This window comes from Neocloeon triangulifer, unplaced genomic scaffold, assembly GCF_031216515.1.
Source record: "Neocloeon triangulifer isolate White Clay Creek 2 clone unplaced genomic scaffold, ASM3121651v1 ptg000012l, whole genome shotgun sequence".
In the NCBI taxonomy this organism is placed as follows: Eukaryota; Metazoa; Arthropoda; class Insecta; order Ephemeroptera; family Baetidae; genus Neocloeon; species Neocloeon triangulifer.
The window spans coordinates 1,898,829-1,923,785 of record NW_026775554.1 but is presented as its reverse complement, the minus strand read 5'-3'; the positions used below and the strand labels follow the sequence as shown (position 1 = coordinate 1,923,785).

General features: G+C 37.7%; 4 protein-coding genes and 2 non-coding genes across 12 annotated transcripts in view; 4 read left to right on the top strand and 2 right to left on the bottom strand.

Moving 5' to 3' along the window:
* LOC132197796 (transcriptional regulator ERG homolog) overlaps positions 1–24,957 on the top strand; it is a 70,975-nt gene that overhangs the window by 22,217 nt on the left and 23,801 nt on the right. For 4 of the 6 annotated variants that reach the window (XM_059621348.1, XM_059621349.1, XM_059621346.1 and 1 more), the window contains exon 5: positions 18,511–18,561. In XM_059621348.1, coding sequence (XP_059477331.1) covers positions 18,511–18,561 — 51 coding nt within the window. Of the gene's footprint in view, positions 1–16,523; positions 16,760–18,510; positions 18,562–24,957 lie in introns of those variants that run through there. The other 2 variants (XM_059621351.1, XM_059621350.1) reach the window with 1 other exon arrangement.
* LOC132197803 (uncharacterized) lies at positions 4,990–6,994 on the top strand. The gene is made up of 6 exons (XM_059621361.1): positions 4,990–5,584; positions 5,638–5,697; positions 5,757–5,796; positions 5,965–6,026; positions 6,085–6,199; positions 6,282–6,994. The coding sequence occupies exons 1-6, from the start codon at positions 5,393–5,395 to the stop codon at positions 6,506–6,508; spliced, it is 696 nt and encodes a 231-aa protein (XP_059477344.1). The 5' UTR covers positions 4,990–5,392; the 3' UTR covers positions 6,509–6,994.
* On the top strand, positions 14,109–15,705 carry LOC132197806 (uncharacterized). 2 transcript variants are annotated; one of them, XM_059621364.1, is made up of 2 exons: positions 14,109–14,526; positions 15,081–15,705. In XM_059621364.1, exons 1-2 carry the CDS (start codon positions 14,116–14,118, stop codon positions 15,108–15,110), a joined length of 441 nt encoding a protein of 146 aa, XP_059477347.1. In that variant the 5' UTR covers positions 14,109–14,115; the 3' UTR covers positions 15,111–15,705. The 2 variants fall into 2 exon arrangements, with proteins under 2 accessions (XP_059477347.1, XP_059477346.1); XM_059621363.1 differs by having other exon boundaries at positions 15,062–15,705.
* Positions 20,781–20,851, top strand: Trnag-gcc (transfer RNA glycine (anticodon GCC)). The gene has a single exon. It is a non-coding gene; the product is annotated as a tRNA-Gly (tRNA).
* Trnag-gcc (transfer RNA glycine (anticodon GCC)) lies at positions 21,188–21,258 on the bottom strand. The gene has a single exon. It is a non-coding gene; the product is annotated as a tRNA-Gly (tRNA).
* On the bottom strand, positions 21,612–24,041 carry LOC132197621 (uncharacterized). Its single transcript, XM_059621014.1, has 10 exons — positions 23,926–24,041; positions 23,653–23,703; positions 23,474–23,596; positions 23,306–23,422; positions 22,822–22,932; positions 22,687–22,764; positions 22,587–22,623; positions 22,475–22,536; positions 22,308–22,422; positions 21,612–21,970 (listed from the first exon to the last, which is right to left on the bottom strand). The coding sequence occupies exons 1-10, from the start codon at positions 24,013–24,015 to the stop codon at positions 21,750–21,752; spliced, it is 1,005 nt and encodes a 334-aa protein (XP_059476997.1). The 5' UTR covers positions 24,016–24,041; the 3' UTR covers positions 21,612–21,749.

Here is a 24,957-nt window from a genome sequence, read left to right as displayed (position 1 = left end):
ATCCCACCACTAACTCTCTAAAGATTTATAAATTTACTTAATTTTTTCAAAATTGAAATTTATAATTTAAAAAAAATTAAATTCAAGGCAATTGAAGCAGCAGTGGTTTTAAAATAACTGTTGAGATTGAAATTATTTTATTTTTTGTTCAAATATTATTTGAATAAGTTTATAATATAAGAGTTTGCATTCCAAAATGAGTTAAAAATTGAAATTGATGATTATCATCTTTCGAAAAACAGAATTTCAGAAAATTTTCAAAATAAATTGTTATTTTTTTAAATTACTAATGCAAACGATGATCTGGTTGTATATTTTATATTTGAGTGAAGTCTGGTGGGTGGCGAGGGGCTGCAGATGCAAATTGCAGCCGCTTTGGAGAAAGGCCAGGGTGCGGATAATGAGCTAATGGTCGGATCGCCGCCCGCCCGGCCGCCCGGCTCCCCTAGCTTTTAACGCCGCGAGCGCAATATTTATTTATCGTCGTGTCGACCGTCATTAATCACACAGGCCAACATAAAACACCACTCTGCTCTTTTTGGCCGGCCAAATTTTATTTTTCATCCAACAATGGCTGTTGCGTGCGATCGAATTATGGACTCGTAAAAAAAGACAAACAATTGATTTGTGCGTGTCGTTTTTATTTCGCACGCTCTGTTTGTTTTGACTCGTCGATGCGACGCCGCCACTTGTCCAAACACGCAACTTCTGTTTGTTCGTGTTTAAAAAATCATTCGTGTACTTTTACGACACGTGCTTGTTTGACGACTGTCCTCACGAAAGTTGAACAAAATAAAGTACAAAATGTCAAACTTTATGTCAAATAAAGAGAAACAATTGATTTATCAGTCTTTTGCAAATAAATTATTTTAAAATGCTAATATTGCTTATCTTTATCATTTAAAATCAGTGAAAAGTAATACTAAAAAAGAGCGAGTTACATTTTCTGTGACAAAAATTAATTACCATCCGATGAATTGAAAATTTAAATAAATTAGAAACTGATAATTGACAGAAAACTAATTTATAAATTAATTTTTTTGAAAAAATTTTACAGGATTTTCCAATAAAATTCTTCTCTCTTTTGCAACAAATCAAATTTTCTTTCAATAATCGAAATTCTCTTTCTTTATTGAAACTGAATTTGATTGAAATTCGGCGCGGCAACAAATCTCTCTGTTGGCGGCGCGATAACCTTAATTTACGACACGAGGGGATCATTATCGTGCTGCGTGTGTATCTGCGACATGATCTGTGTGTGTGCGTCGCCCCGCTTCAGCTACTGGTTATGCATTTCATGACAATGAAGTGACGGACGCGTTTCGGCACGTGCCGTCGCTGCAGCGCAACGAATCGCCCATCATAGATGAATATACGCACCCCCTTAATCAAAGGCCATTGTTACCCCCCGGCGGATCGCTTTGACAACCGAAACCAGACCCTCGATCCAGATAATTCCGCACTTAACGCAGACCCACCGCTCGCAAATTGAATGACTGCGCGACGCGATTCGACGCGCTCCATTAAAATTTAATATACTGTGGACAAAAGAATTGGTTTTTTAAATCCTATTTATTTATTTTTAAATCATTACAAACATTTTACATTCAAACTTAGACAAATGAAATAAATTATGGACAAAAATATGAAAGGAAGCGAGTAACTGGGAGGAAAAGTACATTTTCTTCCTTAAAAGACGGTCATTTGTGAATGATATAGTCCCAATAAAGTTGATTTTAATTATTTTGTTATCATCACTTTTTTTACGTGAAAGAGCCCTGGTATTTCAATTTAGTCAATGAAGGCCTTTTTCACGAATCTAATTAGAAATTAAGTCATAGCTTTTGATATTAAGAAAGGAATAATGGAAAAATAAGATCTTAAATATTTAATTTCTCTATGTAAGGCATTTTATATCAAAATGATAAAAAGATGACATTTTTCCAAACGAAATCATAATTGAACAGAATTATTTACAATTTTGCATCGTTTTAAACTGGAATTTGCATTATGTGTGGTATCGAAAAGAAATTTAATGTGGAATCAAACACTGATCGAGAAAACCAATGCTCGGAAAACGAATTAAAATGTTCAAATTTAACTTTTAATTGGAAATCTTCATTTTTTTCAAAACAATCCTGATGGTTTTCCGCTTCAAAAATTTCATTCTCCATTCAAAACTTACAAATCAAGACAAGCGGCAACACCCTCAACATGACTATGATCATGATTTAGCTTATTGAAAGTTATCAGCTAACCTTTTCCAACGTTTATCTTGACTTACACTTTACGTCTCTAATTCTAGATTCCTTCGCTTCAAAAGCATTAGAAATTTTTTTATGACTTTTTTCTATCAATCCTTTCAATTACAATGAAAATCGAGAAACTTTTTATTTTTTGAAAAATTCGTGTCTCAAACGAAGTAAATGTTCATTTTTTTTAAGCAGTTCGCATAGAAATATATTTTTTTGCAAATTAATTGATTTTTCACTTGAAGATCTCATTCCAGTTTGATTCTTTACAAATTTTTCTCCCCAATTTCACCAATTTATCATCGAATTGAGTGGGAAAGTTGCGACCGGGGGTTGGTGATTGCACCGTTTGCCAAGGGTTGGCGCTGCACCCCTGCACGACACCCCTAGGTCGCGATCGCGTGGGAAAGCACCCCGTGCGAGTGTTGTCGTTTGGCTGCAGATGGCACACGCGAGTGCAAAACCAAAAGTCAAAAACCACCCTTACTGTTAGTTCAGAGACAGAGATCGTTTAAATTAATTTCTTATTTGTAATTGAAAATTCATGAATCATGTTATGGTTTTTAAATTAAATGAACTTTCATTACTCAAAATTTGGATTAAAATTAATATTTTTCAGACAAATTGGGTTCTTCGGTTCAATTTATATTATTTAAAATTCACTCGAATTTTAAAGAGAAAAACAATATTAATTATTTTCTTTATCAATTCAATAATTTAATCGCACATTTAATGTTAAACTTCCCTGTTAAAACCTGAAAGATTGCTTATGCCGTCAATCGATGGAAATTTTGACAAACTTTGAATTATTTTTGTTCTCACAAATATTTCTGATTTTGGAGGTGCGCGCGAGACGGGGGCCGGAAACGGTGCACTAATGAGAGTGCGCTCGGCCGGTTGCATAAGCGATTGGCCGGGGCGGAGCGAGCGAGGGTAGTGCCTGCCACCGGATATCGACCCCGCACGTCGCGAATCGCACTTTTGCTTTTCTCGGCGCGGCAAACAAGTCGCAATTACGCCTCCGCTCCTCGACAACCTCTTCGCTCCAAGAGCGGCGGCCGTTGTTGTTGTTGTTGCTCTCAACGTTCTGCACCCGCCGCAACCCACAATACGCGCTTAATTACACCCTCGAAATCAGCGCCGCTATTCAATATCCGCACCAACCCTTTTTTATTCTCCTCCAAAAACAAAGAAAACAAGAAACACATGCGCCCTTGAGTGCCTCTTTTCCGTTGCGCGCGTTTTTACTAAAAAAAAAAAATATTGTTTGCTCAAAACGGATGGAAATTTTTTTTAAAATAATTTTTTGAAAATTTCTCACAGGTTTAATTTAATTAAACGTGAAATATGAGGAGTGTGGTCAATATTTATCTCCATTCATTTTTTGCACAGAATTAAATTATGATTTATTTAATTTGAGTTTCAATCAATTTGAAATTTGTTTGTTTTAAAATCCTGAATTTAATTCTTCTTGAATGACATTTTTCAACTTTTTTGTTGCATAATTCGATATATTTTATTCAACTTTTATAATCATATAGTTTTTGGAGAAAATTTATAATGTTCCATGTAATGAAGACTTTTTTTAATTGTTGTACTTATTCCATGCACAAAAGGAAAAGCAGCTTATACAACATTCACAACATGATTTATTTTTGGCTCACTAGCTATAACAATCTTACTTCCTTGAATTTGGTTGAGCTGAAACAATTGTTTTATTTTTTATTTTTTGCCGATTTTGAGGTTCTTTGATTACTTTTTATAAGAATTTGAAGTCGGAAGCAAGTAAAGTTGTGATCGAATATGCAAGTGAAGCGTTTCACTTGGAATGGGGACGCTAGTGGAGGATTACGTGGTGCCGTTTCGATTCGCGTTGCCGACGAGGGTGTCGCGAAACGTCAATTTGGGGAGACGAGCCCTGAAAGGCGCGATCGCCGCCCTGCTCTTGTGCGTCCTCTTGGCCTTGATCGGTGTCGCCCTGCTCGTCCACGTCCTCATCGCCAACGTAAGAAAATTTCAATCTTCTCCTGGAAATTTATACCAACAAATCGTTCCAGCAATCTGTTCCACTGTTGCAAGATCCAGTTCATTCCTCCTACGTGACCTACACTGATGAACGTGTGGAACCGCAGGTGAGAAAAACACATTTAATTAATAAGATTATGACTGTTTTAGTTTCAAATAATGTTTATTAATTCATCACCGGACATTCTCTCCCCCAAATGCATCATTCAAAAATTCAATGTTTTATTCCACAGGTAGATGATTTGCAGCTTGACTGCTATCTTGCTGGCAAGTTTTGTATTTATTTGTTTGATAAAAAGAAATTTTAACCAAGAGACGATTTCAGAATCTAAGAATCTGATTGAACTAAATGGGAAAAAATATTTCTTTTCGAATAAATCTAATGTGAGAAGTCGAGTCACTAGTGTTTTTTTTTTCGTCTAATTATTTTCTGCAGGTGAATTGGGCTTCAGCGAACGAAACGTGCCACAAGAGGGGCCTCGACCTGGCCACAATCAGGGACCACGTTGAGCTGGACGCCGTGTGGCAATGCGCAAACTCAATTTCGCACGGTCCAGCAAATTTATTCTTGGGTTTTGGTTTTATCGGTTTTATTTTTGCAGAAAAGCACGCATACTGGTGGCTGTCGGCGAAAAGCAGTGGAGGGAAGATTTGGTGGAACGACGGCACCGAGTTATTGAGAAACAGCTCTTTGTTAGAGGATAAGCCTAATTTTAATGCTGGATGCGTTTATTTCTACACTCCGCGCGGCATCAATAAGTTGAATATCGAGCCCTGCAATTACACGATGAATTTCATTTGCCAACAAAAACTTAATAATTAATCTTGGGGTCTGTTTTATTCTGCCAAATGTGATCAATTGATTTGAACTAACTTTTTTATGTTGATAAAATATTTAAATAAACTTGGGAAAAATAAATTGCTGTTGTAATATTTCGTGTTTAAGGACTGTGTTGTTTGATAAGAATTTGATAAACGTTTGACGTTTGCGATAACGGTTCACTTGTTTAGGAAATTCATAAATTTCTTTACTTATTAATTGTTCCTGGTGGAAAGAACAGGAAGGGTGCGGCATTTCATTTGCACTCTCTAAATTTCGCTTTTTACTTTCGAACATGGAAGAAGAGCCGAAGTACGAGGTGCCTTACGCGGCCACCAACGTCCAAACTTCGGTCAAAATCGAGATGCCCAAGAGGTCGCAGGTGGAAAAGACAAGCAAGTTTTCGCGGAAAGCGTTGACCAGAACTGTCCCATGGGTTCTCTGCGTCTTTTTTTCCTTCCTAACTACGTGCATTCTTCTTGGAAAAGTAAGAAATCAAATTTTGTAACGATTGGAGATTTTAAACAGTAGCGTTTGAAGATTATAGTGGATGACGCCAGGCTAGACTATTTAACCAAACTCACCGAACGTCAACAATGGGTCTGCGTCAAAACTGATCAAATTATTCGATTGCTAATTTTAATTCCTGAAAATTGCAGCTGATTCCTTACAAAATTTCCATCAACTGTACTCTTGCTCGTAAGTATGGCAAAACACATAATTTTATTATCTATGTACAAGAAAAAAACATTTCATTGGGAATTTTCCAACTTCACAGCCTGGAATTAATTGCCACAAATTATCTCTATTTTATCTTCTTTAACTCTCACGTTTGGTTCTATGATCTTATTTAAATTCCCTCATTAGGTTCCCATAATTTGATGCAGTTGTCCAATGGAAAGAAATACTTCTTTTCTTATCCAACGAGAGTGAGCGATTTCCTTTTTGCTTACATTTTACTCTGAAAGAGCTAATTTTTCTCGGCAGGAATACTGGAGCGTGGCCAATGAAAAGTGCAAAGAGATGGGCCTTCATCTGGCAACCCTCAGGGATGAAGCCGACCTGGACGCGACCTGGACAGAAGCAAATAAAAGGATACATGGTGAGAAAATAAGGAAAATTGAATTCGAATTTGGAAAGATTTGTTTGGAGACCTTTTAAAAATCAAGATCTGATTTCAAAAGGGAACTGGTGGTTATCAGCAAAGAATTACGCAAATCAAGGAAAATACAACGTTCGCTGGAGTGACGGCTCAGAGTTGGAGGAAAACAGCATCTTGTGGAGCGACGATGTTTACAAACTCCGGGGCTGCGTCTACTTCAAGACTTCGCATACCAAAAAATTGAAAATTAGCTATTATAACACAAACTATTTTTATTACATTTGTGAATTGCCAACAGAATGTTACTGAGGGCAGCATCAAAATTGGCACTTGGCAGATCCGCAATCAAAATATTTTTAATTTAAACACCATATTGTCTAATGTCTTTGAATTTTGCCTTATATACTTCAAATTTCTGTTTATAATTAATTAGATTATTTCGGATTATTTATAATTTGCAATTGCATATATTATTATTATTGAAATATCCTATGCTACTTAATTTTAATCTTTGTAATGGCCCATGCCCTTAATTGAACACGAATAAAAGCTCTTCTTACTTTTTCAGACTTTATTTATCATGCTGTATAATTTGGCAATTGCTTTTTTTATACATTTGTTTTAGGGCTTTTAATCCCTTTAATGTATGCATTGTAGCATAATTTGCACAGATTCGATCATTGATTTTGCCGCCTTGTTTTTCAAATTTGTGTATGTTGATATTTAATCAAGATAACAGCGGCTTCCATTTTTGTGTTAAATTATAAATTGCATTTTGGTTAATAAATTTATTCAAACAAATCTACACTTTCCTCCTATTTTATTAATCTCGGTTGGTGAATTACTCGAGCAAATTATTATTATTTATTGATTCCATTTGAAATCAAGCGAATGTTGAAATAAAATGCAATAAAAGAGCGAGAGTAAATGTTTTGATTTGCGTCGCGCGGACGCAAAGAAAACATTCGAGATATATGAAAAGCGCGTCTACATATCAAACTGGCATTTCTGTTTTGCGCGACTATCACAACATTAATAAAAGGCGAAAGTGGAAATGAAAAGAGCCGGCGGCGGCCGAAACGGGTCGGCCGGGGGTGGGCCACGTGCGTGGGGGGCCACGTGGCGGCCACTCGAGTGTGACCCTGACTGCGCGCCACGCGTGACCCTCCCGCCGACACGCTCGATTCGCATTATCCACCCCGGCCGGCGCCAATTGGCAGTCCATTAACTCGTACCAACCTTTTTTAATTGGACACTCGGAAAAAAACACGGCAGTCGAAAAAAGTCGCACGCTCTCAAGAGAACGGCAGCCGGCCAGGTGATAAATCAAAATCGCCGCCGAAACTTGAACTTTCACACAGCGTTTCACGCTCTGTGAATCTGAATTACACCTCGTCACAGGAGGGTCAGCAACCGTGCGTGCACTTCTCAACAAACTTTTTACGCGCCCTTTAAACCCACTCCAGTTGATGTTTTAATCTTTTTTTAAATTCACGATTTCCTTTTAAATATACATTTGCTTTAATTCTATGAAATTGAAATTCTCGCGGAAATATAGAGGAAAATAATTTATATTATCAAATCCATAGTAATTTTTGATTAATTATTTTTCCCTTCGTCTCAAGAATTAACTTTATAAAAAGAAGATTGAAATTATTCGACGTTGAAAATTCATAAATAAAAATTTATTCGTCAAACCAAATTAATGCGACAAAATAATATCAAAATTTACATTGAACTTAAAGGAAATTAACGCTTTGGCAATTTTCCTTTAGTACAATTTTTATTTCCACCATTTACGATGGGGAAGTTTTTGTGACAAGTCTGTGTGTGCGACCGCAAAAGCCGTTGTTTACGCGCATTCTATGTCATTGTTATCGCTTCTAGAGAAAGAAGAGCCCTCCCGACTTCTATCTCTCGGCTGCCGTGTTTTTCCAATGATCTTCTGCTCGGCTTGATTCCGACAAAAGTGCACAATCTAACTGCTTTATTGCACTAGTGAGTGATCTGCAGAGCATTGTTTAATGGCCCGGCGAGTCACTCGGACGAAATGGAGAGGGGTGCGTGCGTGCCGCAGCGAGAAAGCCCCGCACAAAACTACCCCTAGGGAGCGATTCGATATGCGGCGCGAAGCATATTGCGAATTTGTTTCGTTAAATCAGCGGCTTATTATTTCATATCCACTTCTGTCTAATATATAATAACAGAGTAAATTTTATGACTTCAAAAGGAACGTCAAGGGGGCTGCATAGAAATTTTGGTTATTGATTCATGTTTTTATATAAATTAAGATTAAATTGTAAAAACTGTTTCAAAATTTATCTTTCAAAACTTTTTAGATGATATTTGAACTCCTGCATTGTTTCCCCGATATCAAAAGTGATGTAAAATTAAGAGAAAATCATATTGGATTGAATTTCAGATAAATTTTGACCCTGATTACTGCAATTAGAGAAAAAGAACAGAAAATTAAAATTACAGTTTAATTCAAAGTCATATTAGTTTGAAGCTCCTTTATTTTGATTCTATTTTGATTTTTCTTGACATGAAAACTAAAAATCCGAATGGAAACACCCAAAATTTTGAATTTCTGCTTCACAAGCTCTACTTATAATAATGTTGAAATTGCTTTTCACAACTTCTGTTTGGATTCAAAGTGGGTGTTTGGATCGAAGGGTTTGAGCGCCCGAGGTGGCAATAAAGCAGCAAATAATTTTGGCGCAAATTGGCAAGCGGGGCGGAAAGTTGCGACAAAGCAGGCGTTTGACTGCAAAGGCGTTTGAGGTGCACCGCCGCCGCCGCCGCCGCATACCTTGAGGCGAACCGCACAAAAGCGGCCAAATTGGATTTGATTCGAATGCGGGTCGCCATGGCAACCCTTTGACGCCCGCAAATCGCCGCGTAAGGGCGGTAATTAGTTTTTTTAATCGCCCCTTCCTCGCTCTCGCTTCTCGTAAGACGAAGAAGCGCCCGAGTTGATTTTCTTGAAATCGGCGCCGGCCGTTCCTTCCTTCCTCCGCACCCGGCGCGCCGCCGATTTCCACCATCTCATTTCCTCCCGCACCAACTTTCTTCCTCCGTCTCCGAGCGGCGCGTATTAATTTTAAATTAAAATCGCAGTGTAAAAAGCTTTTTTCATTTCGCACCCGCAGCTGACTGAGAGCGAGAGAGATTTCCGCACCGCTGCCCAGCCAGCTTTGTCGCCCTCACACTTGACGGCGTCGCGCTCCGTTTATTTAATAAGCCAACACCATCCTCGTCCTCTCTTTCTCTATCTCGCAAAAAATAATAAAACTTTGTCTCCAACGTCTCCAAGAACATTTTTCAAAATTAGAATCAGAGAACTTTAGTATATAAAATGTTTATTCCAGTAAAAATGAGGAGAAACAATTTGAATTGTATATTTAACATTTGAACTGCTGTTGATTGTGCTGATTTTTCACTACATTAAAATTTAAGTCACTGAGAGAACTTATTTTTTTTTTTATTTGACATTGTTTAATTCTGAAATAATATTTCTTCTCAAAATTAACCGGACCAACAAAATTGATAAAAATTTCACCAAATCACGTTCAAATTAAGATGGAACAATAAAACCAACAGCCAGTTGACACAACAAATTTTTTTTTCTCTAGAGAACTTTTAATGTCAGTTTTTAACAAGCTTTTCCTTAACATTTTATTTTAAATGGGAGTAAAAAATCACGTCTGAAGCAAATCCTGATAGTTGAAGATGGAATTTGTTTCAAAAATTTCAAAGATGAAAAAAGGGTTTCAAAATTTATGAATTTGAAATGATTTTTCCTCCGCAAAAAACTTGTGCAGCTGCAGAATAATATTTTGTTCTATTTGCTGGGCAAAGTTTGTTCGATTGCGGTACGGCAGCGATGCGCATAGAGCCGCGTGTTGTGCGCGGCCTAGTATGAAAATGCAGGTTGTTATGTGCAGGATCGCAGCTCGGCGTGTTCTACTAGTGTAAGCGGTGACGAGGGATTGTAAATTTCTCGGTTCCGCTTCCACGAATCGATCTCGGTTGCCATGGGAGCACTTCCGGTGTAAGTGCAGGCTACAGTCAGCCCGCCACTCGCCCGCCCGCTCCAACCCCGGCACTTTCCTCGCTCGCCGCCTGCACATCACTCCGAGTTAATTCGCATTTTTTATATATTACCGTCGTCGCAGATAAATTCAGTCAGTGGCGAAAATAAAGAAAGAAAAATAGCACAAGGGAGGGCCAAATTAAAGGTGCCCCTTGAGGCTTTTGTTTGTCGTACGTGTTGCGCACACCCTTGACGCATGTACCCTCTGGAAAGAATAAAATCTCTCGGTGTTTACAAGAGAGGACCAATTGCTACGAATAAAACAACAAACCCCAGATAGACTGTAAGGGATTTGCTTAAGAAAAGCTTAAAACAATTTTAAATGAAAAATTCTGTCAGTTTGAAAAGCTGCAATTTTGAAAAAGGATCTTGAAAAAAAAAGCTTAATTAATTTTGATTGTTTTTTTTCTGTACATCAGTTCGTAGATTTAATTTAAAAGAAGATAAGATATTATAAAAAAAATTTAAGTCAATGGGAGAATTTTTGTAAATTAAATTGTTTCTCATAGGAAATTTCTGAAATAATTTTTTCTCAAAATTGATAATTTCACCAAATCACGTTCATAACACCCTAATTAAGATGGAAAAATAAAGCCAATACACCAAAAATTTACATTGATCTTTTGGGATAAGGTTGTGCATGTGAAGTTTTAATTTCAGTTGGGATATATCATAAGCTACTTGTGTTAATTATTCTCCTCTTTAAAAAAAAATTATATTATCTGTAGTGATCTATAGATTGATTTAGATTGATTATAGTTGGAAGCAGAAATGTAAATCTTTCTAAACGGCAAAGGCTCCCATTGAAAAAATTGCAAATTTGTAAAAAAAAATGACAGCTTTGAGCATTGTGAATTTGAACAACTTAGATGTCTGAATTTTTTTTTTTAAAGTTCAAAAAGTCATAGTATTTCTAATTAAGATTGTTTTTAAATGAGAAAAATCGTACCCATTCAAATGAGCAGTTTCGAATGTGCTCTGATTTGTGTTTGAAAGAAGTTCCCAAACAAAATAATTCACATATCCGAACTTACTTTCTGGCGCTCCCCCCTTTCAGATGATTCTCGGTCTTTTGACGAGACATTCGCAATTTTCTCCCCGCGCGTCGATTGACAAAAGTGCAGCGGCGAGGATAGAGGAGAGCGACGCACTTAGCTCGAGAAGCTGGTAATGAATAGGAAGGCTGATTGATGCAATTTCGCCCTTGTTCGCACATAATGGAGGCAATCATACGTGTGCCGCAAATTTCACGCACTTTGAAACTTTTTCGGTTTTGGGAAAAATATTCATCGGGCTTCATTTTTGCTGGGCGCGAATGCACATATAGAGATGGTGCTGCTTTTTGCCGAGCGCCACTTGGAAGGGTCGAGTTGAAATAGAGGAAGCGGTCCGGAGACGAGTGGTATCCGCCGCCCCCTGCCGCCAGGGGAAGTTCCAAAGCACCGTTGCCCCGGTTTGAAATAACTCGCGCGCGCTCCACTTCTATTTATTAACTCCTTAAGTGACCGTACAGTACGTTTCTCGCAGCAGCTGCAATTGTGCAAATAAAAATTTCCTCTCGCCGGACATACATACAAGTGTGCGAAAAACCAGCTCAAATCGTTTCTTCCTTTATATCAGCCAAATAATAAAAAAAAAAAAATGAGAAGAAACTTTTAAAAGAAATCTATTGAAATAATGAACAGAAAAAAACCATTTTAAAATTCAACAAAACCTGGAATTAATAAAAAACATTTAAAAAAAATTAATTACTGTTAAATTTATTTCGCTTTTGGACATTTTTTGTTTAATTTTTAAAAAAATTTATCCTCATTTGTGCTCTATTTTTCAATTTTTTTCAACTGTAATGAACAAAAAGATCTTATTTTCTGTATATAAGTTCAAGCGCAAATCCAATGTTAGAATTATATTTTTGTGCAATTCCAAGCCTTTGAAGAAGAGTAATTTTTGGTCTTGTTGCCTCTTCTCTCGATGTGCGCGATTGCGAGGAAGGAATTGACTGGTTTGTGTGTTATCAGCTTGACGTGTCGGCGGCGGCAAAAACAATAGACGGTTGGCGGCGGCGGCAACAGCATCAGGAAGCAGGAAACACGAAACGATGCTGTGAAATATGGAAAAGGTCGCGCGCGCTTATCGACCCCTGGCCTCCGCCGCTGCCGTTGCGAATCTGCCCCGCGCGCAACCCCAACATATTGATGGAAAATGGAAAAAAAAGAGCGACGAGGGCAAAAGTGCGGAGGCCCCTGATGAGAACGCGATTCGATTTTAACAGCTCTCGCCCTGCTCACAAAAATTGCACCGATTCCACTTTTGTGACTTTTTCACTTTTCCAAGTAATTTAAGCGTTTTTTCCCATGAAAGTTTTGAAAATCTAGCGAATAGTTTGTTATGAGTTGATTCCTTTTATAATGATAAGTTCAAGAATCTCTTCTCTTTTTAGAGCAGAATGAAATTTGAGTAGAGAAAACTCCAATCTTTATTATTATTTTTCATATTCTTACAGATCCAGTGAAATTTTTGTATTTTGTGCTTTTCATTTTTTAATTTTGGTCGTTTTTGATCTAGAAAAAGGTATACCTTGATGCAAACTTTCAAATGCAGGGAGTTAAAGTTGTGATTTTTGTTTGTTTTCCTCTCGCTTTAAACATTTCCGAGTGAAATTCCCAGGGGACGAGAATGCATTTTATAATTTTGGCCTTTCGGAAAGCAAACATTCAATTAAAAGGGGGCGACGATCGCACGCAAATATTTGTAGGCAAAGTCAACAGAGCACCTCGTTGAAACGTGATAAGTGTGGGAAGTGATCGGCCGCGGACGAAAGAGCAATAATAATTGTCGTCGCAACTGCGCCGCGCGTCATTAGAGTGCATTATTCATTGCGCTCGCCCTCCCCTCCCCTGCTGGCCATAACTCGCCCCTGCTTATCATACATGTCATTATTCACACACAATAGCGCCGAAATGAAGAAGAGCATACGCGCCGGAATTATATCTGCTGCTAATAAAAACGATTCCGCGCCACCGACTCTTGACTCTCTCTCAACAAAGAGCCGAGAGCACGTGACCGATTTTCCCTCCAGCACGCCACGCGCATAAATGAAAAAAAGCGCACACACCTTTTGTCCCCGTGACTTGTAGCACTCGCGATCAATCTTGCAGAAAATTCAACACACTTCTCCCCGAAGCTCATCCTTTCTTCAAAAGCCAATTTTTCCTTAGAATAACAAAAAAACCCAGACGATTGCAGTTCAGAATGTAATTAAAAATTGCTACAAAAAGTGCCAAAGTAGGTCTTAAAATCCTTAATATTCAATATTTTATTCGCAAACTATCAAATCAGAATGACAGTTTGCAAAAATGCAAGGATCTTCTGTCAAATTGAGTGATAGAGAGAATTAAAAAAATTATTTTAATTAAAATAATTTTTATTTTAAATTTAAAAAAAATTGTGAAAGTAAATTAATAGTTTAATTTACAAAATTGTGTTAACTTCAATTTTAAAATAATATTATTGTATAAAATGCTAAGTTAAAGTAGTAACTTTTAAATAAATTTTTTTAAATTTAATTTTATTTTCAACTAGTAATAATTTTTAAATAAATAAATTCCATTATTTGTTCTTAACTCGTGGCCAAATGAAGATTATAATCAAGATAATGTTAACTAATTGAAAACAAATTAGCACCTAAAGCTGATAAGCTTATTTGTACTTGAATGTACGAGTTGAATTAAATCAAACGTATAATAAAGATAACTGGTGGTTGATATCGCTGCAGAGCGGAAAGGCAACGTGAATTTGTCAGTATTTTTTCTCTCTCACGATGAGGCGCTTTCGCTTGTTCGAACCCAAATTCCTCCTGCCCTTGTGCCTCTTGGCCGTCCTGGCTTTCGTCTTCATCCCCTTTTCGCACGACCCCTTCTCCAACCTGGACGAAACGTCGCGACTGAAGTTGAATGACTTAACCGCGCAGGTGGACGAGGGCGACGCTAAATCTATTTTTGGCTCTGAAAAAGTCATTTTCTTCCTCGAGTCTTCGGGAAGGGCGACTCTGAAAGCGAGGCAAGTGTGCACCATCGAGTCCGTGGCCAGAAACACACCCCCTGATGTCACCCTTGCCATCGTCTTCGTCCACCCAGTGCAGCACTTAGACATGCAGCTCAACGTCGCCTTGTTCAAACTGCTCAAGGCGCACGGCGACAAGGTTCAGATCTTCACCATCAACGCTGCCCAAGTAAGGCTAAAACTGATAAAGTATAATCAATTTAAATAAATTAAAATTATTTATTTTAATATTTTATATTTAATTTTTAAAATTCATTTGATTACAATAGAGGCACAGTTCATCCAAGTCTATTAAACACGATTTTGCAACAATTTAAAATATCTTTGCAACTATCTAGAAGAATTATTAGAATCAACAGCTAAAAACTAAGATGCAGTCAAAGTGGAAATAATTTTAGGGTTTAATTTTTCTATGCACAACAACAAAAAATCCTCATTGAATAGGTGGAGAGAGTTAAAGTTGTTCTTAAGATTTTACAAAAGTGTGTCTAGAATTTAATTTAAATTTTATAATATAAATTAATTATTTATTATGAATAAAGTTAATTGTTTTTATTTTTATAAAAATTTACACACGTTTTGAAAAAAATCGTTCAAAATTATTATTCAGCAAATATTTTTTATCAATATTAAAAAGTTTAATATTTCATTACTAAAAAATTTAGTTTTTATATACATATTGTTTGATTAAAAAACTTTAACAGTTTCTGACGCACTCAACAGTGTTCGCGCCGATCGCGGACAAATTCCTGAAGAAGACGCCGTACAAGACAAACCACCTGAGCGACTTCCTGCGGCTGAGTCTGGTGTGGCGGTTTCTACATTGACCTGGACGTGCTGCTGCGCCTGCGCAGCTTCCTGCTGACGCGCACGCGCGATACGATCGGCTCATACTTCTTCGGTTTCGCGAAGGGCGACGCCGCGCTTGCGCAGATCATGGCGCAGGTGGTGCACGATTACGCGCCCAAAAGCTACGCGACCGTACCCAACGCCATGGGCGCCGCCTTCGCCAGGTTCAACGCGAGCGTGCGCAGCGCCCTGACGCAGGGTCGCGTCGGCCACTTGCACGTGCTCAACTCGACCCTGTTCTCGCCGACTGGCGACTGGGTCACCTACCCACAGCTCTTCGACGAGGCCAACGCCCACCTCGTGCCGCAATTCCTCCAGGTCAGCTACGGCGTCCACGTGTGGAACTACGCCAGCGAGAAGAAGACGGTGCCCTTCAACTCGACGTCGCCCTTCGCCATTCTGGCCAGGCAACACTGCCCCCTCTCCTTCAGCTCTTGCAGTGCCAAGGGATACTTTTGATTTCCAAAAACTTTTGTAATAAAATGAAATGGTATTGATTGAAAAATCGCTCAAGTTAAACAAATGAATTGTTAAAATTATAATTTATTTTAATAAATATTAAATTGTAAAAATTTTATTTATTTCAATAAATATGTCTTTGAAATACAGAGAATTTTCGTATTGTTTCCAGCCAATTTATTTGCAATGCAAAAAAGTCTCTTTGTGTTTCGTTTGTGTGCTTGGCTGAAAAAGGCGTGGAAGCTTTTTTCCATCAACGAACGCGAAGCGAGTGAAGCACCACTTAAAAAAGGTCCGCTGTTTCTGCTTTTCTCTCTCTGTGTGTGTTACATACATTCTCTCTCTCTCCGTTGTGTACATTTTCCACTTACCCTCGCGACTGAAAAACAACACAAAAGCAAAAAGGCCAGCGCGAGGAGCGAAAGAGGGAGCAAAAAACAAAACTCTTTGCCACATAATGCAATAACGCGGCATTCCACTTTACCAGCGGCAACAATGCGAATCCACTCTCTGGCTGGCACATCTGAGGCCAAGGCAGCTCGTGCCAGGGGGTAGTTCACCCCTTCTTTCACCTCGCCAGAATAATGTATTCCAAAGAGTCCTTTCGAGACTGCAGAAAATCTGCCAAATGCAAGAGGCGAAAAAATTGCAAAATTTCCCAAGGGTCGATGGGCCCGGCGGGGGTGGTTTCGGGGTGGCTACCCCCTCGGTCTAGGGGCCGTGGGTCGCGGCCGGGGTGGCGCCGGTAGGCGGGCGGCGATTGGCGGGCGGGGTGTGCACCCCGGCGGCGCCCCGCCCCCTGCTCTCGGCGGGTCGCGCCACCCCGGCCGGCGCTCTGCAGTTCCAACAAATGAAGAACCGGACGCGGACGTGCAAACACGAGGAAGCAATTTGACGCCGCGGCGAGAGCGGAAGAACAAGTGCATAGTCCGTCCGTCCGTCCGTCCGTCCGACCGACCCAACGACCCGCTGCAGACAGGGTGTGCAGGTCGCGCGCGCGACCATGACCATCAACATGCTGGACATCAAAACCTCGGCCGACTACTTGAGCCGAAGCGCCGGCACTTTTACCAATTTTTCCATGCTCTTCGCCGGTACGTTGATTTCAAATTTTTGCAACAAAATATTTTCCTACAATCTATGCGATTTCATACCATTGTTTTAATTTATTTTAAGATACGCTTTCTTTATAAATTTTAACCTTTTATCTTTTATTCTTCACAAATCGGGTTGAAAATAAGAATGAACAATCCATTTTAAAATAACTAAAAAAACTGTAAATTTGATATTTATACATGCTATTTTCCAAGTTGAGGACGACTTCAGTGTTTTTATTTAGTATTTAAGACAATATGATCAATTTAATTCTAAGTTTTATAGCAACTTACAAAAACCCAAAACTTGTTGATCTATAATTGATTGTATTGCGAATTTTAGGCAGTTCATTTTCAGGCAAAATTGTCAGTTTGTTGATATAGCCGGTTTAAATTTAAAAAGGAAGATGTAAATTTTAAGTTTGTTATAAAGGTGGAAATTACAATTACAACGAATTGCAACAAATATTTTAAATTCTATGATCTTGAAGAGGGCACTTCTGACTAAATTTAAATATTTAATTTTATAAGCAAGTATGATTAGTGTGTGTAACTATAAATTTATTGGATTTTACTAGGTGTATTTGATTTTTCTAAATCTACAAACGCAATATTTTGAATGTTATATTTCTAAAATTTCCAGGTGATATTGTCTTAAAATGACATCATATTTTCATGATGGAAATAACCAGAATTCATGTTTTTATAACAAACAAATTGCATTTGAATTTAAAATAAAATTTTCAATCCTTGTTAATTTAAAATAACTTTTGTAACTCAATCAGTTGCAATCTTGACTTTAATTTTAACAGGAATTTATTTTGTGTTTCCGAAGTTGGTGCAGATTTCATTTTACCTTGAATGTGAAAAGATATGAAGAAGGAACAAGTACTTTGTGTTCTTGTATAAATGCAAATGAAATTGAAGGCGCAGCAGGCTGGCGTCTATATCTGAAATTAATTTGAGTGCGCGGACAAATCTGTGTGTATTTACAGAACGGCAGGAATCAAGCACGGCCGTGAATTAAAATGCAAATGCAGCGCGTGGCAAGAAACACGCGCGGGGGCGAAGGTCAGATAACATCTCTTTGCATGCGAGTCGCCGCCGCCGCGACTTACCAGCTGATTTTTGAGAGCGGACACGGAACGCGACGGCTGCAGCATTAATCAATGACAAAGAACGAGAGATACCATCGCTTTTCTTTTAAACAATATTGCCCCTAATGTGCAGCAGCCGGTGACGCGTGGGAGGTCCCTAATCAGCCTCTCTACAAACTGATTTGCATTGTCACCCCCTCGCTTCTGTGTTTTGTGTTTCAACAACACAAATAATTATAGTAGCGAAGAGTTTGAAATTTTAAAAGAATCATTGTTTCAAAATTATAATTATTTGTATTTAATAAAAAAAAAATGGTTAAAATCAGTTAAAATGTTATCAATTTAGGAATTGTGAGTTAAAAAATCCATCAATATTCTTGAGTATCAAAAATTAAGTTTAACTTTTAAGTTTTAGGCATAACTTTTATTCAGAATTTTCAAATTACTTGATTGAATCTGAATTGTATTTTTTCCACACATTAATAATTAAAAATATATTCAGAAATATTAAGAGTTAAATTGAAGGTGAAAATAATTGTGAAAAGGCACTTAAATTCCAAAATTGAAGTAAATTATTTAAATCACTCTTTAAACAACAAAAAGTAACAAAAAGTTTGATTAAGTTCTAATAAAATTTTCAATTCTATGTTTCAGACACGACCTACAAAGGATCATGGAGCTCGCACTCGGCCTCGCAGACGCAAGGTGAGCAAAAAAAAAACTCAAACCCCTCCCTCATGTCTGTGCGCGAATTCCGACTGAAATCAAACCGCCCGAGGGAATCGAAACACAAAAATAACATGTGTCGAGCGAGCGAAATTGAACGCGAGATACAAAGTTGCGTCGAGCAATTACCACCGAATTACCGCTCGGCTAAATAAGCAGGAGGGGGTGGGAGGGAAGCGCGGCGAAATCACATTTACCGACCGGGCGCCGCTCCTTCCGATTGCCACCCACTTCTGCCTCAACTTTTCGTCCCACTCCAAATCCTCGTTTTCATTAACTTGTTTTTATCAATGGGAAGGTAGGAAGAGTCCCAAATATCTCGGCGTCTGTTTAAGGTCTTAGTGCACTAATGACCAAGGTCCTAGGTCAAATTTCAGGGTTTGAAACCTGAAATATTGAAAGTGGCTCAAAATAAACATATAAAAAATTGATAATATTTTAATTAATTAACTTATTTCTTTTATGCTTTTGGATTCTTTGGGGTAAAAGGGCAAGAACGTAATTTTCAAATTTTTGTTTCATTCCAGTCATGTGTTGAACAAAGTTCACCAAAGGTCAATGACCTTTTCTATTGATGTTATTGCTAAGTTTTGGATGGAAAGAGAACATTGGCAGGAACCTTTATTGAGAAGTTGCCTTTAATTTTTATTTCATAACTTACAATTTTGCTCCAAATTTTTATTTAGAAACAAAAATTTTATTACCTTACATTTTTAAAGAGTGAAAAAAAGCTAACTTGACATTAACTGTAAAGACTGAGAATTATTTTGTAATTAGAAGCGCCGTGAAAATGTTTCCGCTGATAATTTTAATCGGTTACGCGCAACGACTTTTATCAGAACAGATTTTTTTTTAAGCGCGATCGGGAATGCCGGCGCTGGTGATGGAATTGCAATTGCTTATCGCGCGCTGGTGATGGTGGGTGGAGTTTGCGAGATTAAAAGCAGGGCGAAGCCGCAGCGGCTGATGAGACAGGAAATTCGACGAGCGACAAACGCGAAAAGGTGTGAGAGAGAGGTTTTCCGACGGGCGATTAAATCGGCGGCGGCGATGCGATTTCGAAACCAAATTATTTCCTGCGCGCGTTAGGCAACCGGCGCGACGCCGAGGTCGAGCGGCGCACCATCGATTTTTCTAATCACTTTGAGCTTTCTTCGTGCTCGGCTCATTACAAATTCAAATCGCGACAAATTGATTCGTGCGCGGCCCACTTTGTTTTTCTGATTGAATACAATTTGAATCCGTTCCTTGTTTTTTTCAATTTTCATTCCAATCTGCTTACTTTTGTGCAAAAAAAAAATATATTGTTAAAATGTGTTTTTTAACCAAATTTACGAAATTGCCTCTGTAATGCAAATTTTATCCTAGATTCCTTCTAAAAATAATTGAGAATTATTAGATTATTAGATTTATTTATTTTTCTTCAACATCAATCAACATCATCAATCAATTATGAAAAAATTTTCTATTAATAATAATTTCTTCATTTTAATTGACTTTTTTTTACCAAACGTGGCTTTTTTCTTAGTTATTTATCTAAAAATGTTTCTAGCTGCCGACATTTGACAAATAAACAACATTTTGAGATAGAGAATAAAAAAATCATTTAACAAACTAATTAAGGGAATTAAATTTTCTCTCATGTGATAGGAAAGGCTGAAATCTGTTGTTCTGAAACTCAGAAGGACGAAATAATTTAAATTATAATAATTTATATGAGAACGGCGTGAAAAAATATTAATTTGTTTTGGAAAAGAACAAGACAGTTTGATCTCTTTTGGCTTTGTGAAAATTCAAGAGGGCGAGATTTAGAGGGAAAATTGGGCCGAAGTGGGTGCACGCACGCCCCCGGCACTAGGGAGGGGGCAGGGGCGGATATTATAGGCATATCGCGTGTTGTCACGCTCGACGTCGCCTCAAAGCCAAAGAGCGAGGGTGTCTTGAATCAAAACACACACACACTCTCGTGTAAAGGAGGGAGAGATCAAACGGCGCGCAATCACCTCAACGCACCGCTGCCTCCAAAACAATTGAGCCGCCGCGGGGCCCAGACCGCCGAATTTCACCGCAAAATCAAGCACCTGCGCCTCCCGCTTTACTTTCGCAGTCTAAAAGTTTTATTTAGATGACGAAGCATTTTAAGCATTTGCACCTCCGCTCGCGCGACTAATCCTAATTTAATTGCCTAGGATTTTTAAGCATTGGTGGTTCAGTGGTAGAATGCTCGCCTGCCACGCGGGCGGCCCGGGTTCGATTCCCGGCCAATGCATCTTTTGCTAAATTTTACCAAATTTTCACTTCTGAATTCATTAAAATGTGAATCAAATACACTTTTGCTCAAATCCACCAAACGTTTTCAATTTAACACATACAATACACATTTTTTTACTACAAATTAAATTTAGCAATTATTTTGATTTGAAAATTCATTGCATTTATGGAATTTTTAATTTTTCATTCTAATTGTTGCATTTTTATTTCATTTAAAAATAGGTTAAAAATATAAATTGCTGCTTTAATTGCTCCTGCGAATTGGATAATCCCAGTGGAATTTTATTCTGAGAGACTAATTTTTGATGTTTCTGGGCCAAAATTGAGCAAAAGATGCATCGGCCGGGAATCGAACCCGGGCCGCCCGCGTGGCAGGCGAGCATTCTACCACTGAACCACCGATGCTTGCTTATCTTTATCAGAAATCGCTAATTATTTATTTGCCAAAATCAATGATCTTCGGACTGAAATGATGGTTAATAATAATAAAATTGGACGAAGATTAATTTCTTTGCTTAAAATTAAGCAAATGAAGAGTTTTTCTTGCTGAAATATTCTTAATCAGTTGAAAGGTGTGTGTCTCACTATCAGCTGAGAGCACCGGTGCGAAACGTGAGACTAGAAAGAAGACGATTGCTCAGCGTTTTTGGTGCAAAGTGGAGGTGGACGGATGCCTTTCTTAATTGTATGGCAAGCCAGTTATTTGAAGATAAAATATGAAATGTAAATATTAAATTTATATCTCTTTATTTGTTGAATGTTGAGCCATACGTGAATTTTAATAATTTCGCATTTTTCCGTTATCCTGTCAAAATTTACTAGAATTTTCTAAAAGTTTTCAACTGATTTTGCGTTTAATTTGATTAATTTTATATAAAACTAATTTATCGCTAACTTTAAGCACTCGGCGGCAGTTGGCAAATGAAGTGAGCGTCGTTGGTGCAGGAGAGGCCGTTGAGTTTTTTGTAGGGCCTGCTCAAGAAGTAGACGCAACCCGCCTTGCTCGCGTGTTCCCTCCACAGGCTGCTCGTTTCCTCCAACTTGGTCCCGTCGTGCCACCGAAAGTTGTACTCGCCTCCAACCCCCAAGTTTCGCGCCGACAACCACCATAGGCAGTCTGCAAATTTTCACACAATCATTTACAACAAAAGTCTTATGAAGAAAAAAAAGACACACAAATCTAATAATTTAAGTTTGCGGCAAAATGAAAAAAAGATGATAAATTTAAATTGTTTTCTTAGTGAAAACTATTTTTAAAAGGAGAATCTAATTTCCACAAATTGCTGTCATTCCTGGTTCAAAACAAAGGCGTATTTTGATATAAATTTAGGCAAATTTTCGTAGATTTTCCAAAACATTTTTAACTATTTGTGGGAAGGGTGGAAAGTTGTGAAAAGTTTTTGTTTTTTACTTAAAAATATTAATAATAATTTGTTAGAAAAAATTTGATGAACCGTGTCCAGTGGTGTTGGCGTGTTTCCACACAATTTCAAAGTCCGCGTGGTCCGTGAGGGTGGCGAGGTGGAGGCCCATCTTGGCGCAAGTCTCGTTCGCCACGCTCCAGTTGGCCTGTTATTAAAAAAGAGAAAATCGCGAATCGGTAACTTTTAACACGACGAACCGTGATCGGGTGAGACAAGAAGTACATTTTCCCGTTGGACAGCAAAGTCAGGTTGGCCGAGCCTGAAACAATCAACTGAAGTCACGCGAATTCTTTTCACGTCAAAACTCACGGCTCAAGGGGCAGTTCTTGAGGATTTTTTCCACTGCCTGAAAAAAAACGAACATTGTTCAATCATCTGTCTGTGTTTTGAAAAGCAAGAAATTTTAAACCTCCTTTTGCCTTTTTACGTCTGCCAGTTTCATCAAATCGTACAACTTTTTCTTCAGCAACTCGATATCTGCCTGTGCCTTTGAAAATGAATTTCTTTAAACAAATATATATTTTGAAGACAAAGTTTTAAGTACCTTTTGAAAACCTTCATGAGCATTTTCAGCTTTCTTTTGCAACCCTGATTTCTCGCCTGTCAATTTCAAAATCTGCTGCTGCAGCTTGGAATTTTCCTCTTTCAGTGAAATCTTGAATATACGAGATTAAATCAAAATTTTATATTTTAAAATAACTGATTAATCTCAAAATTTCTGATTTTAATGGAAATAAATAATTAGACATCAAGATTTTCTATTTGACGACTGTAATTTATAAAAATCAGTTTATCCGCAAAACAAGATTAAATTGGTTAAAAATAAGAATTGGTTAAAATTGAACTCTAGATAAACTTGGTGCCGAGGATAAAAATTTCAAACTACATAATCACACATTAGGGTCCGATGCTCTCTGACCTAAGATATGGTTGCAAGCATATTCAAAACTTTACTACCAATTTTTTTTATTTTTAGTGAATTATTGTACAAATCCATAAGGAGGAATAAATAATAAAAAAAGCTCAACCTGGTCCAAACAACACGTGTCGAACGCGTCGGCCCGTTTGACGAAAGCTCTCGTCAAAGTGGAAACTTGCTCTTGAAGCAACTTGAACTCGCTTGAGCCACCTTCTCCCGTCGAGCACTGGAAGCAAATTTTTTAATTATTCCAATAATTCATTTTTTTCTTGCTCACCTCGACGTGCGCTTGCATTCGGTCGTCCAACTTGTCCTGCCGTTCCCACACGACGTTGACCAAGTTGAACATGGACGACACCTTGGTCGAAAAGTCCGCCTCCATCTTCTTGCCCGCCGCTATCTGAAGAAGAAGTGAAATTCTTTAATCGTGCGATCGTTGATTAATAATTATATTACCAGATCGCTAAACTGCACGACAAGTCCCTGCAGTTGTTCCACTTCATTCACCTAAAAAATTCCACTGTATATTTGGATAATTCAATAGAATTCTTCTTATGACAGCCCTATTTTAGAATAAGAAGTATCTTTTCCATCCTAAGATTATTATTAGGTGCAAAATAGAAAATACTGTTATTGGTTCAGGTAACCAAAGAATTGCAAAAATTTCAAGGATTGGCTTCGATTGCATACTTTGGTAGAATTTTGAATCTAGCTTTTGTTCCTTCTTACCCTGGTTGAAAGGTCGATTTGCGCAGGGTCTGTGGCTGTGGTCGTTTGAAAAAATGCGCCGAGGCAAAGCAAAAATTTAAATCGGGCCATCCTTTTTCCAACTTGCACCACCGACTGTTGATTACCAAATGATGCAATCTGCTTGTTTCACTTGTGTAATTTATGATATAAGGAAAAATTAACAAGTCTTGTTCAACGTCAAACTTTGAGAGTAAAAGTTTTTTGTAAGCAGTACCCAACAGCCCTTGATAAGAGTAAAAAATTTAACTGAATAAAAATTATATTTTTCAGTATTTTAACAATGAAATAGTAGATTCTTCACTTTGGAATTAAAACCACTTTTATAATTGATGCACAAAGTGTAAGAGTTTATTTATAGGATTTGAAACAAGTCATTTGACAATCAGTAGCATTCTTTTGACAAAAAACAAAAAGCGGGGAATCTTTTTTGGCAAACACTGACTTGGTTAGCGAAAACAAATCTTCTTTTATACCGTGTGTCGACCTTGCCCTCTCCAATGAGATAAGAATGTTGCTAAAAACAAAACGATCTAAATAAAAAGAAAAATTAATGATATTTTAATCCATGCGATTGTAAAAGGGAAATTGAATTCTGTTAATTAAAAAATCATTTTATTAAAATTTGCATAGTTAAAATTTCTGACTACCTTTCAAATTAACGCTTTTTGTTGAAAAATTTTGGTACAAGCTTAAAACATTTAGCTAAGGCGATATGTTTGTATGATTTTTACTCTCTATACTCTGTAATTAATTTTTTATTAAAGGCTTTTGGAGGCAGATTCTGTACAGCCTCTGAAGTTATTAAAAAATTCCCTCATGATTGACATTTCTTATTGTTTTTTAAGCTTGTTGACCCGTGAACCGGTCGACAAAAAAAACTTCAGATACAAATAACCTTTTGACCTCATCGATCTCGTGACATCTGCGTTACTAGGCCAATTTGGCAATTCCAAATTAAAACTTTTGTAATAATATATTGTATTAGCTTTCTAGTTTCAGGTGTTTCAAAAT

Excerpts from the sequence above, each read along its gene's own strand:
- LOC132197803 (XM_059621361.1), top strand. The coding sequence starts at position 5,393 with ATGGAAGAAGAGCCGAAGTACGAGGTGCCTTACGCGGCCACCAACGTC. Across the intron at positions 5,585-5,637 it reads CGTGCATTCTTCTTGGAAAA|ATTATAGTGGATGACGCCAG; the intron begins GTAAGAAATCAA and ends TAGCGTTTGAAG. Across the intron at positions 6,027-6,084 it reads TCTTTTCTTATCCAACGAGA|GAATACTGGAGCGTGGCCAA; the intron begins GTGAGCGATTTC and ends TTTTCTCGGCAG.
- LOC132197806 (XM_059621363.1), top strand. The coding sequence starts at position 14,116 with ATGAGGCGCTTTCGCTTGTTCGAACCCAAATTCCTCCTGCCCTTGTGC. Across the intron at positions 14,527-15,061 it reads TCACCATCAACGCTGCCCAA|TTTCTGACGCACTCAACAGT; the intron begins GTAAGGCTAAAA and ends AAACTTTAACAG.
- LOC132197621 (XM_059621014.1), bottom strand. The coding sequence starts at position 24,015 with ATGGCCCGATTTAAATTTTTGCTTTGCCTCGGCGCATTTTTTCAAACG. Across the intron at positions 22,537-22,586 it reads CAAGAACTGCCCCTTGAGCC|GCTCGGCCAACCTGACTTTG; the intron begins GTGAGTTTTGAC and ends TGATTGTTTCAG. Across the intron at positions 21,971-22,307 it reads CGCCAACACCACTGGACACG|ACTGCCTATGGTGGTTGTCG; the intron begins GTTCATCAAATT and ends GAAAATTTGCAG.